We start from the raw sequence: 15,153 nt of genomic DNA, 5'->3' as shown, positions 1-15,153 counted from the left end.
CTTGTTCATTCGCCGACCCTTGTGCTGGACACCTCGTTTACCGACCGAGTCATCACTAGCCAGCGTGAATCGAAGACCGTCATCAGCGAGCCATTCGTCTTCTGCTGATTTCTTTCCAACGTGCGAGTTTTCCCCTTCCTCTTCCATCCCGAACCAAGTTCCCATGCGGGTCAACCCACGTCGAACGGGATCGTTCACGTCGGGCTTGTCCGAGGCGGGAATGGAATACTTCTTGATAACTTCTCCGTCCTCATCCTCCACAATGATCGTGTTCCCGAATTGATATGCGTGTGCTGAGCGACCCTTACCCTTGGCGGGCTTGGAGACGGGCTGCTCCTGGGGCTTTTCTTCACCAGGGTTTTCCGTCTGCTCCACGCGTTCTTTGCCAAGACCGAACCAGCGGCCAAAGCGTCCACGAGTCTTTTCAACTGCGTGTTTGGTCTTCGGGCCGACCGTCTGGGGGGCCTTCTCTCCCGGAGTTTCTTCAACAGTGGTTTGGCAGCTGCCTGGGCTCTCCGGTTTGGCTAGTTTTTCCAATTGTTGCTGGAGTTTGGATCGTTCTCCGTCGAGGTGGCGTTGTTGTTCCTCCGGCGACATTTGACCGATAGTTTCTGTCTGGAGAACAGTCCCCTCGTCATCCTCATAGACCAGGTCATTTCCTTCCTGATACACGTTGACTGTAGCGCGCTGTGGTGGTGGCGACGACGGGGTCGTTGACTCGCTCTCGCCCACGGCCTTTTCAGCATCTACGGAATCCACCTCGGATGGCCGCTGAGGCGCGATGGCTGATCGACTAATCGGGCCCCCAGCACCACCTGCCTTTCTGCGACCCCTGCGAGCTTTTCTACTGGAAACTTTGCCAATGGGGGATCCTGCTTCGTCCTCATGAACGCGACGCAAGAAAGTGCCGGGGAGGCCAATGGGGGGTAAAGTTCCAGGGGGATACTCAGGTTCATTGGACGAGCTGTCCAAGTCATCTGCCTTGCGGAAGGATATGGAGCCTTTGGCAAGAGATTGTACACGGGGAAGACGGTTCATCCAGGAAGGACCCTCTTCGTTAGCGGTCGTGTAGGATAGGGTGATGGACAGGGTATTGATACGTTTGCCGAGGGTGAAGACGGCAATCGATGAGCCATGGACCAGAATGGAGGAGATGACCATGAAGGTGGTGAGGGGCCAGATGATTTGCACAATATAGTAGTTCTGGGTATTGGGTTGGGGGAACTCGGCTTCCGGCACGGGCTGGGTGGTGCCCGTCTCCAGCTCGGCTCTCGCCAGAATCGCGGCAAAAACCGCACCGACACCAATGGGACCGAAGTGACCAGCAAACAGCGCCTCGCGCCATGTTTTGATATCTGGTATGATGGGTTTTAGTAGCAGCATGATTGGGATCCGGCGGAAGAAGATGACGAGGAGGGCGATGACTACAAGCCTCCACGCATCTAGACCAATGGCGGCGTTATTGAACTCCTCCCAGGGGACAATGGCACCAAAATAAACAAAGTAAGCCAAGTTGAGCAAGAGATCGATGACGTTGGAGACGTGGGACTCTTCCGTCTTTTCGGTGAACCAACCGTCATTACTGAAACCAACGCCGGCGGCGAAACCGATCAACAAATCATCCATGCCCAAGAGACTTCCGGAACCGGCGCAGAAGAGGGCGAGCACGAAGTAAAACACCAGGAAACTTTCGCGATCGATGAGTTGCTTGCGCTCGGCGAATTTGATGGCATGGCGCGCCAAGTAACCGATGGTGAAGCCGTAGACAGCGCCGAATATGCACTCGTACAGAATGGTCACACAGAACCAGTTCAGCGCGACTTCATTCGCATCGGGGCGATAGTGGAGGATGTAGTAGGACAGGTAGATGAAAGGAAAGGCCATGCCGTCGTTGCAGCCGGACTCGGCGGAGAGAACGTCTCGCAGATGTTTCGGAACGCGCTTGGCGAATTTACCCTTACCCACGACGGACGAGGCCAGGACGGGGTCGGTGGCGGTGACGCAGGCGGCGCATACGAGACTCTCCAGCCAGGTGAGCGGCTTGATCATCCACCAGATGAAGAGACTGGTCACCAGCCAGCCCCAGGTCATGACGGGCACCAGGAGTAAGGTCACGGACTTCCAATGGCGTTCCATGTAGGCCTTGGGCAATTCGACCCCGACGGCGAAACATTGGACGACGAGGACGATGCGAGAACATTCGAGGGTAATTTTGTCAACATTTCCCCAAGAGAGGGGATTAAAGAGGTTGGCGGCATGAGGGCCGAAGATGATACCGCAGATGGTGGCGACCGAGGCCTCACCAATGTAGAGCTTTTCTTTCACAAAAAGCGAGCATAACATGAACAGGCCGGTAAACCCCCCGAGGATCATATAAGCCAGGTGGGGCTTATCGATATCCAAGTGATCCCAAGCCATGATGATGGAGGATAAGGAAGAGGGTCAAATGCGGAAGAAAGGAGATTGATTTCATTCAAATTGTGTGTAGGAGGGCGACTAAAGCTTGATGACCCAAAATCCTCCCCGGTAGTAGTATTTCAACAGACCACACGCCGGTGGCAGCCAGACCATCACAGAACCCCCAAGAAGCGGTACTCAATTAAGGAAGGGTATGGAGACGCATGCCTTATCGGAGGACAAGGGAACTGGAGGGGGGGGGGGGGGGGAATTCTGGAATAGGGTAAGAATTAGATGGTTCCAGAGAGAGAGAGAGAGAGAGAGAGAGAGAGGGAGATAATGACGCAGAATAGCTTACTGGATATGGAAGTTGAGTGAAGGGGAGAATTATTTTGAGAGGAGAGGAAGTGAGGAGGAGAGGAATAGAGAGAAGAGAAAGAGAGAGAGAGAGAGAGAGGATAAGATGAGAGATGAAAATTCCAAAGCAACGACTCAAGAGGATGGTTAAGAGATAGTTTTAGGTAGGAGAAAGTGCACTGACGAATGGGAAATGGAAAGAGAAGGCGGAGAAGAGGAGGAGCGGGCTGAGAAAGAAGGAAGAGGCTGGGAAGTGGACGGTCGCGGACATTCTTGGCGAATTCACTTGGACTACTAGAATTACTTGATGTCGAGATACTTAAGAATAGATTGATATTCGGACTACTCCCTCGTGCAATATCATCTACAGAGGACAATTCCTGTACATAGGTAGTACCAGGTAGGTACCTCATAAATACCAATACAGAATAAAATGCCCAGCCTTGCAAGGCTGCCAAGTCCCATCGGAGCATTTCACTGGTCCGTGGCTTTATCGGCGGCGAGGTTGCGGCTCGCCAGGTCGCCAGGTCGCCAGGTGGCTACCAAATTTGACTAGTTGGGACCAGTAATAACCAAATTTCATTACCATATGTGACAATACTAGTGGTAAGTTAGTAATATATTCTATAAAGCTGCAGGATTCAAAATCACCTATCTGGTAGTACTGGTCGTGACTAGTCAGGACCAATTCAAGTGGTAAAATACCACCTGGTGAGACAAGATTTGGTATGGTATACTTTTCATGGTATAATACAGTATATTATTTCTAGTTAAGACTAGTCAAGACTAGTACTTACTTAAGTAAAATATATATCTAGATTAGATTATTATAATTATTTTTAAAAAAGAATTAATCTTATTAATAATTACTAGATATTACTAGTAATAACTAGAATTTTTAATTTTATTAGTATTTACTAGTAATTACTAGAATCTTTAGTTACTACTATCTAGATAATAAGATATAGATTATTAGAAAAGATTAGTATATATTTATTTTTATTAATTATAATTAGAAGTTCTAGTACTACTAGTAATTACTAGTAAAATTAGAAATTCTAGTTATTACTAGTAATATCTAGAAGTTCTAGTACTACTAGCCCTACTAGTAATAACTAGAACTTCTAATTTTACTAGTAATTACTAGTAGTACTAGAACTTCTAGATATTACTAGTAATAACTAGATATATATTCTACTATAATATACCATAAAAAGTATACCATACCAAATCTTGTCTCACCAGGTGGTATTTTATCACTTGAATTGGTCCTGACCAGTCATAACCAGTACTACTAGATAGGTGATTTTGAATCCTGCAGCTTTACAGAATATATTACTGACTTATCACTAGTATTATCACGTATAGTAATAGAATTTGGTCATTACCAGTCCTACCTGGTCCCAACTAGTCAAATTTGGTAGCCACCTGGCGACCTGGCGACCTGGCGAGCTGTACATTCATCGGCGGCTCCACTCGGGGTCTGTCTCCGACTGTCCGTCTGTACAATACAATACAATACAATACAATACACTATGTCCTACCTTAACCCCGATGACTTCTACTTCAGGTACTTCTACTCCTACTTCTATGCCAACAATGATGCCAACAGGATATACACATGATGTATCAAGTCATATTCAACACGAGGCTAAAGGCAACCCAAAAAAAAACAATAAAAAAAAAAACCAAGGCCACAAAATCCCTCACTCATCTCTCCCAATACTACCTCAATTACTCCCCCAATGGCATCCCCTCTACTTGGTCGCTCAGTGACCGCCAATTGTCCGCCTGCAGCTCCGAGTACTTTACTCGCTCCTGGCTCCAGTCCTGATGAAGCCGACTGATATGGTACTGGCTCTGTTGGAAATACACCAGCTCGTCCCGTAGACACTCTTGAATAAATACTCCTCGTGCATGTTGCTGCACAATCGATTCCTTATCCTACTTCAGTTAGTTGAACTCCCCTCTTTCCCACTTTTCATCAATCATGGAAAGTCCAAAAAAAAAAAAAAAATACATACCTTGAAAATGGACTCTTCCACCTTCTCAATCTCCCCAGCTTTGACCGTCGCTGGCGGTTTCGTCCGCAGATCCTGTAACTTGCGCTCATTACTCTCAATCCGACGCTCCAGCTGCGGGATATTATTGCGCGCATAGCGATCCCGTCGGTCAAACATTTCCCGCACGCTAACCAGGCAGTCGCGCTGCCGTTTGAGATCCTCCAGCACCCCATTCTCCCACGCCCGCGCCTCATCTTCCAACAGCGTCTGACTGGCAGAGAGGTGCCTGGCCGTCGCCTGGATCCCGTCGTTCAGAAGGGGCACGTCGTTGCGGTCGATCGCATACGTATCACGCGTCATTTCCGTGAGCGACTGCAGCGCCAGCGAGAACCGGAGATGGTCCGCGGCCAGTCCCTCATTCCGTTTGGCGAGCCGTTCCAGAAGCGTACACAGATTAATATACACCTCAGCGGACCGTTTCACCCCAGTTCGAACCGTGTCAAAGGTATCGGACAGAGTCGACGGCAGCGAGTCTTCCAGGTCGGGAGGGAGTACCCTCCCCATGAACTCATCCTGTACAGAGATCGTCGCTTGCTTACGCCACACGGACAGTTCCTGTTCGATGTCGAGGTTAGCGACCGCCAACCGTTAAAAAGGAACCTCCTCCGCAGCGTTTTTTGGGGGGGGGGGGGGGGCGGTTAACATACCGTTGGAACGGTCAAAAACATCACCACCAGCTGCTCCTGGCTGAGCACCGGATGTTGAACCAACGCATTGGTAAATCGAACGAGTCCGCGACGACGCTTTTCAAGAAAGGAGGTTGAATCCGCTGCGAGGTGAGTGCCATTGACTTAAAAAGCGGTGAGTAAGCTTAAGAGGAGAGCTTGTAACAAGCCTTTGCTTGGACGTACCTGAAATGCGTTTCGGGGGGAGAAGAGGCAACTGGCGAAACGGGTATCGTTTGTGAAGGCAATCAAGAAGCCACACAAAATCGCTGTACCGTCGCACAACCGTACTGCATCGCCGCGCAGACTTCACTTCGTAATTCCGATGCTGGAACATGAACATTCCCTCCTTCTCTTGCAGCAACGTCACCGTCACCATTTCATTAACTGGCGGAGTGGTTACCCGGCCGAGACCAAGCGACCGCCGACGGGGATTTGATTCGTTGGGGTCGCTGCCTGGTTGGCTAAAGTCTCCTCCAAGGCCAGCTCGGACGGGCCCTCCGAGGCCACCGCCATCTGATGTGTGTCCAAAACTGTCCCCCCACCCAAATCCCGAGCCAGCGGACGAGGGAGTAACATCACTTCGCCCATTTGGGCGGCTGAGATTGGACGGTTCACTCGGATTGCCGCCATCAGTGGACTTGCCACTGGACCAGGCGTTGGTCGTTGACCGTACACTCCCGTAGCCGTTCAAGGCTCCGTGTTCGTGTTCGGTTTGCGCATGGGCATGTCCACGATGCAGCTGGGGGCTGCCCCACGGGTCGGATTCTAACCCACCCATCGAGTCGCGTCCGGATCGGCGTGACTGTACGGAGCTCGGCTCTGGCAGAGGGTGAGAGGAGGGGGGTGGCGTGGTTGGGCGCTCATGCGAAAGAGTCGACATAGTGGAGTCCTGTTTCGCGCGCAACGAATCTAAGTACGAACTTTTTGGTGGTGGTAGCGCTGTAGTTCAATGAGTTAGTTTCCTTCTTCTTCTTCTTCTTCTTTTTTTTTTTTTTTTAAATTTCCCCTTTCGCACAGTGCGCAAACGTAAAAAAAAGAAAAAAGAGAGAACAGAGGTGTCATTCATACTCTTACGCCGGTCGTCTACCGTATCAAATGTCAGATCTTCGCCTTCCTGCGCAAGACCCATCAAAGCCAATAATACGCTGAACTCGCCACGACCCAGCCCATTTGACCTGTCGATCTCTCCTGAGATAACAAGGTTGAGAATCTTGGCCTGATCAGTCGCAGAAATTCCACCACCGGAGAGGATCTCGCGGACAGCAGTCAAGGAGATGCCAGTTCCCACTCTATCATCGAGACTCAGCACCAAATCAAACGCATCAATATAATTCTCGGGGACATCTGTGTCAGGCAGCAGAGTCCTCACCAACTGTTGCTTGGAAGTTCTCTTGCCCGTGTTGCTATTCCAAGGCGAACCGGTGTCCAGGCCGTCGTCATCGGCGAATAGGGAGGAAGAGCCGAAATTGGCACTGGCGGCACCAAACGAAGGTTCGTCGGCAAAAAGGGAGGACTTGGACCTCTGAGCCGAATCAGCCGCTGAGGAATCGTCTGGCGAAGTGCCAAACAGGGACATGAAGGACGATCGGGGGACCGTGATGGTCGAGGCGAGGGGGGGGGGTTGTCGATGAGGAGGCGCAGTTAGTTCACTTCGGTCGGGGAGATAGAGGAAAAGATGGAGACGGGCGATCAGCAACACAGGCAGAGAGGGGATAATAGTACACTAATTAATTGTAATAAAAAAGAAAAGAAAAGGAAAAAAAAAAGGAGAAGAGGGAGAGATTATACGTGAGGCGTGGGAAAGAGGACCTGCTTTCCCTGAGCTGAAGGTTGATGATTAGGAGAAGAACGCGAGGGAGGTTGATGTCGCGGGCGGCAGCTAGTCAGTCAGTCACAACCTTAGCCGGTTTCTCTCAATCTTGGGTTAGGGAAGAAGATAGTCTAGTCCTTCACGAATTTTTACCAAAAAAATTATTCATAGATTCATCCTATATATACATGACGTGTAGTGGTGAACAGGAACTATCATGGAGTGGCAGTTAACTGGTTCCATCGCCTGAGCCCTCGGACACTGGCTCACTTTCCTCTCGAGTCTGCCCGGTGGAGGGCATCGCGAAGTACCCATTCTGCACCAGGAGCTCTTGCCACTCCTTCATGCCTGTCGCAAGGATCCGAGATGGATTCACATTGGGAGTAAACCATCTCTCCTTGCGGGTCTCTGCCTTACTGCCTCCCTCCAGCGCGGCTCGACTGGCCCGCGTAGTTCGGATGCGTTTGGGGCCTTTGCTACCACCACTCAGGAGCCCGCTCAGCTCTAGTCGGTATTGTTCAAGGCGGAGATCGAATGTGATGATCGATCGAACGTATGGAACTAGGTCTTCCGCGACTGACCGCAAGGTATATTCAAATGATGGCTCTGCCCGTCCGTTGGGTGAAAGCGCGTAGTCTGGTTTTATAACGGGGCCCAGAGCTTCGAAGAGCTCCATTCCTGGTGATGTGATCGTTCTAGGCTTGGGAACGGCCTCCAGCACCTTCCTAGCCTGCTTTGCTTCGACATCAGGATCGCGTTCTTGCCGGAAAGCTTTGCCAATGAAAGCCTCACAGGCACTGCCGATTTCAATGGGTAGCGCCGTATAGTCCGGCATATGATCAGCATTCAGAAGCTGATAGCCTTCGATGTAGTTCGGGTTTTGCTTCTCAGACAGGAAAGGAATGGAAAAATCAATGGCGTCCTGCGCACTGTTAGCCTCAGGGTGAAAAAGGCTCGGGAGTAGTAAGTTTACCGTTCGGGGTTCCGGGGAGCAGCCAGCGGTCAAGACATCGAAGGCGCTTCTCATCGCCATAAAGTCAGACTGCTCACAAAGGTGATCGAAGAGCTTCAGCTTCGATGCGTTCGGATCTGGATTTGACCATGAATGATTGTGTGAATCTTCCATGCTTTCGGACTCTTGGAAGCTAAGCTGCCACCAATGAAACGCCTCTCTTTGGAGCTCAAGGTCGCTGGCTAATGGCTTACTGCCTACTAGCATATCACGGCTGAACCAGCCCATGAATTCCTGATAGGTGTCGATGCTGAGTACTCGCAGTGGGTCTCCGTTTGCGTCAAGATCTGTGCCTCGCGGCCACCTGTCCATCATCCAGTCCAGTCCCGATTTTTCACTTCCAACTGCCATCTGGCACCAGAAATTTAATTCCATGATTGATCGTCGAAGATCATGACCGGTGATTCGATAGAGCTTCTCAACTGCTTTTCGCTTCAGGACGTGGCCCTCATTTGCGGCCACTAGAAGTAGGTAATCGACTGCCAGATTCGGTGGAGGAGCTCGATATCGGAGGATGGCATGGAATGATATATCGTCGAGAGGAAGAAGACTCTCGTCATTGCAAGTGATGACAATCGGACGCTTAGACTGATTAATGAGAGTAAGCACTCCTGACCAAAACTGCTTGTCTTCTTCAAAGAGAAGATCCACCTCTTCTAGCAGAATCAGGGATTGCCTTTGACTTCGAGCTCGCTTTGTATAGGTTTTTTTCGTATCTGGCTCGGACCTTTCATTGCTGGTCTTCGGAGGCCCGGCGGTCGGCGCTTTGAAAAATCCCATGAGCTTACTTTGGTTACTATCTTCTAGCGGATCGCTCTGGGAATTTGCAAGGAGGGGTTGGTTGCTGGTAGGTTCTTCGCAGTTGGCACCGTGGACGAGGTGATTCTGGGCCATATCTCCAATACGATCCACAATGTCTTTTGCACTCCGGCGACTGCCTGCATTAATTTCGAAAACCTCAAAATCAAGTTCTTTAGCCACTGCATAAACGGACGCCGTTTTCCCACACCCCGAAGGACCGCTGAGCAGAATAGCATTGGACATGCGGCCCCTATCGCCGCCGGATTTCAGGTGGAATGTCAAGTCACCAGAACGAACAACGGTTCTCTTGTTTGAAACTGTCACGTCGCCTGCTAGTTCGTCATCAGAGCCGTTCACTTCGTCCATCTCGGAGGCCTCATCCTCGCTAGAGACGATGAATCCATCCAGCTTGTCCGACTTCTTGCGTCGTTTCCGCTTCTTCTCTTCGGCCTTCCGTTTGGTCTTCTCGTTCTCCTTCGATGGCTTACCCGTATCGACGGCCAGGACCATTAAATTCTTTAGCCAGTCTCGAAGCATGAATGCTTCTTTCGTAGCGCAGAGAACCTGCGGTGCTGCATTTGGGGCGTATTTCTGAGCCCATGTGTGCGTGTCAAACTCCCCGCGGTCAAAAGCAGTCATGGAAGAAAGCAGAGACGAATTGAGCTTCACAATAGCTGGATGGTAGTTGGTTCCTGGCTCGTTTGTTGAAGATTTCGAAAATAGTCCAGATAGTTGTTCCGCCATAATCGTCTGCAAAGCTAGCCCACTAGTAACTTGCCTCTGCGGTATCCTTAATAGTGGCCGTGACTCCCCTGCATCGTTTACAATTAAGGATAGCACATTTTCACTATCATGAATTTGAATGGCGGCCATCTTGGATTTCCTGTGGTCTATTTCCACGGGACAGGGGAGGTCTTCATCTTGCATGTTGATATCAGAGATATCTCGTACGTGTGTGAGGCCTCGCGGGGGCCAGATTGGGTATATAGGCTCGGGAAATTTGAGAGACTGTCTGAATGACACCGGTGCCTTGGAGAAAAAACTCGACGGTGGGCGGGAAGGAGCAAATTTCCATAGTTCCTCTCTCTCCGACTCTGTTGGAGTGGAATCGTGGGATGGCGAGTGAGGAGGGGATATCTCAGACTTGCGTATTGCCTTCTTCAAGAAGAATGGGTGAGTGGGCTTGGGGGGTTGCGTTTTCTTCGGCGCGGAGGACTCAGGGGGTGTGGGAATAGCTGGGAGTGATGTAGGGGTAAATTTTGCTCTCCCATTGATGATGTCGTCAATTTTCTTCCCTAGAATTTCGGATACTCCTTTATTGCTATATTTGATAACCACCACTTTCTTCTGGCCCTGCTTCCCACGTTTGTTGCCCTTCGCTTTTTTTGATCGGTCCGAAAGCTTGTCTGCAACAGGGGAACTGAGAAGTTTCCCATTGGGGTTTAGTTTTAGTATGATGCGCTTGGTGGGGGTGTTACTATCTGGGACAGAGCTGCTAGGTGTAGAGTTTGTGTGGTTAGCTGATGGCTGGGGAGACGGGTGTTTGTCCCCAGACGGATTCATTGCATTGGTAGGGGGTGCGGAATCGTAGGGCTCTGGTATTATCCGCGTTTCCGCCACAGGGTCACTTGTAGCTAAATTGCTAGAGAGGTGTAGAGGTGGGTTGCTGTTAACAGACAGCGTTTCATCCTCTGCCAGGGCTGATGGCTCATTACTTGTCTTCCGTCTCTTCCTTCGGTCCGCATTGGGATCAGGGTCGAGCATAGCAACGGGGGGACTCGCGTGAGAGGCAGGCGAGCCAACGTGAACGTTATTGAGGGCGTCATGACTATTAGTTGCCTGCTCATCTAACATTTGCTGAGTTCCGCATGGGGGAGCGCCGGCACGAAGGAGGGCGGCGTCCACGGGGGTTGGAGGTACAGGACCGGTCGATATTCCAAAATCTGCAAAGCTATGAGTATCCAGCAGGGAAGAACAAGTAGAAACTGCAACAACCTTTTCGAAAAAAGGGATGGATGGCTCGCTGCTCTCCTTGTCCCATGGCCATTGATTATCCAATTGCCCTAAACGGGCAACGTCTCATCGCCTGACGATGATTGAGTTGAGCGAAGGGGAGTAAAACATGAGGGAAAACCAACGACTGAGTGGGGGATGTAGTTGGGACTGTGATCTCACGACAAAGCAGCAGCTTCAAACGCGACGAAAGATGTGGGTTCCCTGTGCGAAGTCTATAGTAACTATAGCATCAAGGTTCAACCACGAAATTGCGGCCAAAGAACGCGAAGAAGCGCGTATTGCGAGACGCCAACTTATCGCTCGCCGTACGTCATTTTACCGTACTGTATCTCAATACGCACTAGTCCTAAGATGGTGTAGTATCATCGGAAATCGGATTATTGTGCAGCCGGAAATTTTTCGAGATTCCGCCGATACAAAATGAATTTCTTCAGCAAGCTGCTTGTCTCCGGCTTTCCAGCGGCCAGAGTTGCCCCATTGCGATAATTCCTCATTCCAAGCTCTCTCGCCATGGATTTGCAGCCGCCGTCTGTGTTGGCGCAATTGCCGCGTCCCTTGCACGCCTCCACAGGGAAAACTCACATCAGTGAGGTCTATAGTTTGGCCGACTCAAAGAAGCGCAAGAGATATGAAGTCGCAGTTGCGGTAGATGGGGAGGCCGTGAACATCTACAATGTACGTTCGATGGCTACAATTGACTGATAGACTGCAGAATTAACCATATCATGTGTCTTTCAGATCCAAACCCCCAAGTTGGTCACCTCATATGCCGTCCCACCGCAATCTTCCTTCTGCTGCCAGCCGTGTTCGTTGCGTAGGAAACTCCCAAAGGGGTCGGCAGTGAAAAGGCAGACGTTTGTTGCAGTGAAAAAGGAAATAAAGTCTTTTCTTGAAGAGAGTGGTGGAAGCGGATCAAGCGCGCCTACCATTTCTTCCTCAACTTTCACAATCACCGATTCGAGCAGCCCGACCGTTTTCATTGGCATTGTACCGGGTCAAACTACGGAGGATGAGGAAGAAGAGCCCTTTGACATTCTAGCCGTTCATCGTGATGGACGTGTGAGGAGGCTGTCTCCTGATCTTGGGAGTCAGCGATGGAGCATCCAGCATAGCGAGCTTGCCAAGGGCAGCCCAGCGACTGAAGTTCACGCCTCTTTCCTCCTCGAACTCGACGAGGCGAAAAAGTCCCTATTGAAAAAGAGACCGGATCTAGTCTCTCTTTCCCTGGGAGATTTGGCGCATCCTGACGCTGACGAGCCGTCGATTCTGATGCTTGTTTCGCACCCTGCGGGTGCGATTAAGTTGAGTGACGTGAAGGTCCACCTGTTCTCCGTTCCTGCGACTACTCCATCCTGGAGTAAGAGTCTGGACGAGAGCCAGCAGATGCGACATTTGTTGACTATGAACCTTCCGGATATCCCCGAGGTAGAGCAACTTGAGACACTCGGGCTTCAGTGGCACTTTCACTCTGGGTCCGCAGGATTGAATTTGTCTTTTGACAAGGGATTCATCAACTTTGATCTCTCTCAGTACGCTCCCACCGTGATCTCGAAATTCATTCTTGATGGAGAAGATTTCTCATCCCTTATGCGCATCTCTCCCCAGTCCGTTATCGCAGCCGGGAAATCAATGGTTGCTTTGTATGATACACAGTACAAGTCTATCCAGCGAAGCATTGCGACTGGGGATCTCCCGGGGGCATCCAGCCCTAGTAGCGCCAAGACGCGCACTGTGTTTATTAGCCATTTTGCCAAACTCGACCTCGTCGTGGCAACCAAAGGCAGCTCTCTGCTCGCTTTTGACCTCGCCTCTTCGCAAAATACCTCCGGGTCGAAGCGGTCTCGCGACGGTCTCCTGATCGATGCAATTGGGCGGGGTCTTGGTTCTGGCGCGGCAAAATGGGAGGGACTATCGAAGAAACAACGTTGTGATAATCCGGTGTTGGGCCTCTCCTCGTCTGAGGAGATCGAAAAATGGAATAAGCTGACCAAGGAGCTACGCGACCACGCAAAATCTAAGGACACCGACGCCTTCGACCGTGGCGTTCAGGCCTACTTTGGCACCCGCGCGTCGAACGCTCTTCCGTCGGCAGGGCAATACCTCAACCCCGAAAAGATCCTGTTTCTGCTATCCTTAATTTTCACTGTAGAGGGCGACACCCCCAAAGATAAACTCTCAGCATCGTCCACGATCCAGATGTCTGTCTCCGTGTGGCCAGAGCACACCTGCCGATGGCTCCTTGAGCAGGGACATCTGTGCCCCGGCAACGTCGAGGCCGCTGTGCGACGGGCCTTCAAGCCCCGTATTCTTCCTCAACTGCCATGCGGGTCCTTCACGCAAGCCATCAAGGACTCAGATCCTTCCCTGGAGCGCCTGATATCCGCCCTTCAAGGCCCTGCTGCCTTCAGCACCGATGAAATCGCCCAAGCGCTCAAGCTCCTCCTGAACCAGGCACGCACCTGCGCCTTGCCGGACGAAGAAGAGCCCCCCAAAGCCCTGACAAACGGCGAGTCAACACCAAACGGCGTCCCCGATCCTAGCAACACAAGCAACGAGCTCTGCCTGCCCTCACCCGCACCACCCCTCGCAAACATCTTCCGCGGGCTCAACACCGCCCTCCTGAAAATCCACACCCACCCGCTCCCAACCATCGTATCCTCTCTCCGCTCCGCCCTCTCCAGAACCGAGATTATCTCCATGATTTACCATCTCCGCCTCTCCCTCGCGACAGGCGGCCACACCTCGCGATTCACCGAGACCCCACCAACCCCGATCACCCCCAACCTGACGACGCCACCACTGCCGCTATCCACCATCATCGACCTCCTGAACGTCTCCATCGACGCCATCGGCCCCTCGGGCTGGATCTCCGCAACCGACTTCAACGACACCACCTCGCGCGACGTCTCCCTCATCGCCGAAATGAAGTCCGAAGTCTCCGCCGCCCTCGCCGGCGTCGAAGAAGCCACCTTCCTAACCGGTATCCTCCGCGAGTACATCCGCTACGCGCAGCAGAGCGCCGCGACCTCCTCTGTGTCCGTGGTCCCGAGCCATCTCGACCACGCCGTCTCTCAAGCCGTGGCGTCATCCAACACCGCCATCCGCCGCGAGAAGCTCAACGGCGCGGATCTCCTGGTTTTCGGAGGAGCCGCCGCGGGCGCAGCCCCGGATGAAGACGGGGACGGCCTCGACGCAGACGCAAGCGGCAAGTTGCTTCCGTTGTCGCTCAGGGCGGCGTCGGACGTCAGCAAGACCAAGGTCATCAAGGCCACCGGTAAGGTGGTGCAGAGGAGTAAGCGTGAGATTGGCTATCTGCGGCGCAAGGCGGCTGGGAAGTACACTTTTGAGAGACTTGTTTTATAATAGAGATATCCTCTTTTTTGATAAAAGTAAAATGAATGAACAGACTTCGTACACTTCTTGGCTTCTGTTATACTGTTGCTTACAGGGTCCTATCTACTAAGTAAGGCTTGCGCACAGGAAGGAAAGGAATGAGCGAGGTAGGAAGCTCAATGACATTGGATCCAATATGTACAGGTCTGTATATAGATATCTATGTACATGAATATAACAAAGGCCGTCCCCCCCCCCCGTATATCGCATCCATAAGGTAAACATCAACAGGATACCAACAGCGAAGGGGGGACTGGAATTATTTCCACTTGCCCAGCTCTTAGCAATCTTTTCCATTCAAATAAGTGAAAAAAAAAAAAAAAAAAAAAAAAAAAAAAAAAAAAAAAAAAAAACCACCACAAAGCACAAAGCACCTAACATAAGGTTCGCAAGATTACCGCGCAGCTGATGTCAAAGTCTCACCACCTGATTTTGGGGGGAAAGTTCGAATCTCACTTGGGTTTCTTGAGATACATGCAACGAACAAGGCTTCTTTCAATTATACGGCACACATACACACACACATACACACACAGAGTATTAAAGATGACGCGACACGGTAGGAAGAGTTGAAGAGAGGCAAAAGAACATGGGAGATCGTCTCAGGGAAGAAAAAAAACAAAAAACAAAAAAAAA

The 15,153-nt window shown here is 51.0% G+C and overlaps 4 protein-coding genes across 4 annotated transcripts in view; 1 reads left to right on the top strand and 3 right to left on the bottom strand.

Annotated features, from left to right (window-relative positions):
• Positions 1 to 2,666, bottom strand: part of P175DRAFT_0504969 (Na+/H+ antiporter Nha1) — a 3,445-nt gene extending 779 nt beyond the window's left edge. Inside the window, exon 1 of the mRNA XM_040897991.1 lies at positions 1 to 2,666. This exon is cut by the window's left edge and continues 779 nt beyond it. Within this exon, the coding sequence (XP_040748606.1) occupies positions 1 to 2,418 (2,418 nt within the window). The 5' untranslated portion in view covers positions 2,419 to 2,666.
• Positions 2,553 to 3,603, bottom strand: P175DRAFT_0101761 (uncharacterized protein). Its single transcript, XM_040892329.1, has one exon. The coding sequence runs from the start codon at positions 3,225 to 3,227 to the stop codon at positions 2,688 to 2,690; it is 540 nt and encodes a 179-aa protein (XP_040748605.1). The 5' UTR covers positions 3,228 to 3,603; the 3' UTR covers positions 2,553 to 2,687.
• Positions 3,604 to 4,488: 885 nt separating this feature from the next.
• Positions 4,489 to 11,155, bottom strand: P175DRAFT_0446426 (uncharacterized protein; the record flags this gene model as incomplete). The annotated part of the gene is made up of 10 exons (XM_040894343.1): positions 4,489 to 4,677; positions 4,779 to 5,372; positions 5,465 to 5,607; positions 5,669 to 6,424; positions 6,554 to 7,134; positions 7,185 to 7,208; positions 7,556 to 8,217; positions 8,269 to 10,701; positions 10,783 to 10,955; positions 11,101 to 11,155. 10 exons carry the CDS (start codon positions 11,153 to 11,155, stop codon positions 4,489 to 4,491), a joined length of 5,610 nt encoding a protein of 1,869 aa, XP_040748604.1.
• Positions 11,156 to 11,569: 414 nt separating this feature from the next.
• P175DRAFT_0560892 (uncharacterized protein) lies at positions 11,570 to 14,532 on the top strand. Its single transcript, XM_040901007.1, has 2 exons — positions 11,570 to 11,799; positions 11,863 to 14,532. The coding sequence occupies exons 1-2, from the start codon at positions 11,635 to 11,637 to the stop codon at positions 14,485 to 14,487; spliced, it is 2,790 nt and encodes a 929-aa protein (XP_040748603.1). The 5' UTR covers positions 11,570 to 11,634; the 3' UTR covers positions 14,488 to 14,532.
• The last annotated feature ends 621 nt before the right edge of the window (positions 14,533 to 15,153 follow it).

This window comes from Aspergillus ochraceoroseus (genome assembly GCF_002846915.1).
Source record: "Aspergillus ochraceoroseus IBT 24754 chromosome Unknown P175scaffold_11, whole genome shotgun sequence".
Classification (NCBI taxonomy): domain Eukaryota; kingdom Fungi; phylum Ascomycota; class Eurotiomycetes; order Eurotiales; family Aspergillaceae; genus Aspergillus; species Aspergillus ochraceoroseus.
Note: the sequence above shows the minus strand (reverse complement) of the source record. Positions and strands in the feature narration are given on the sequence as shown.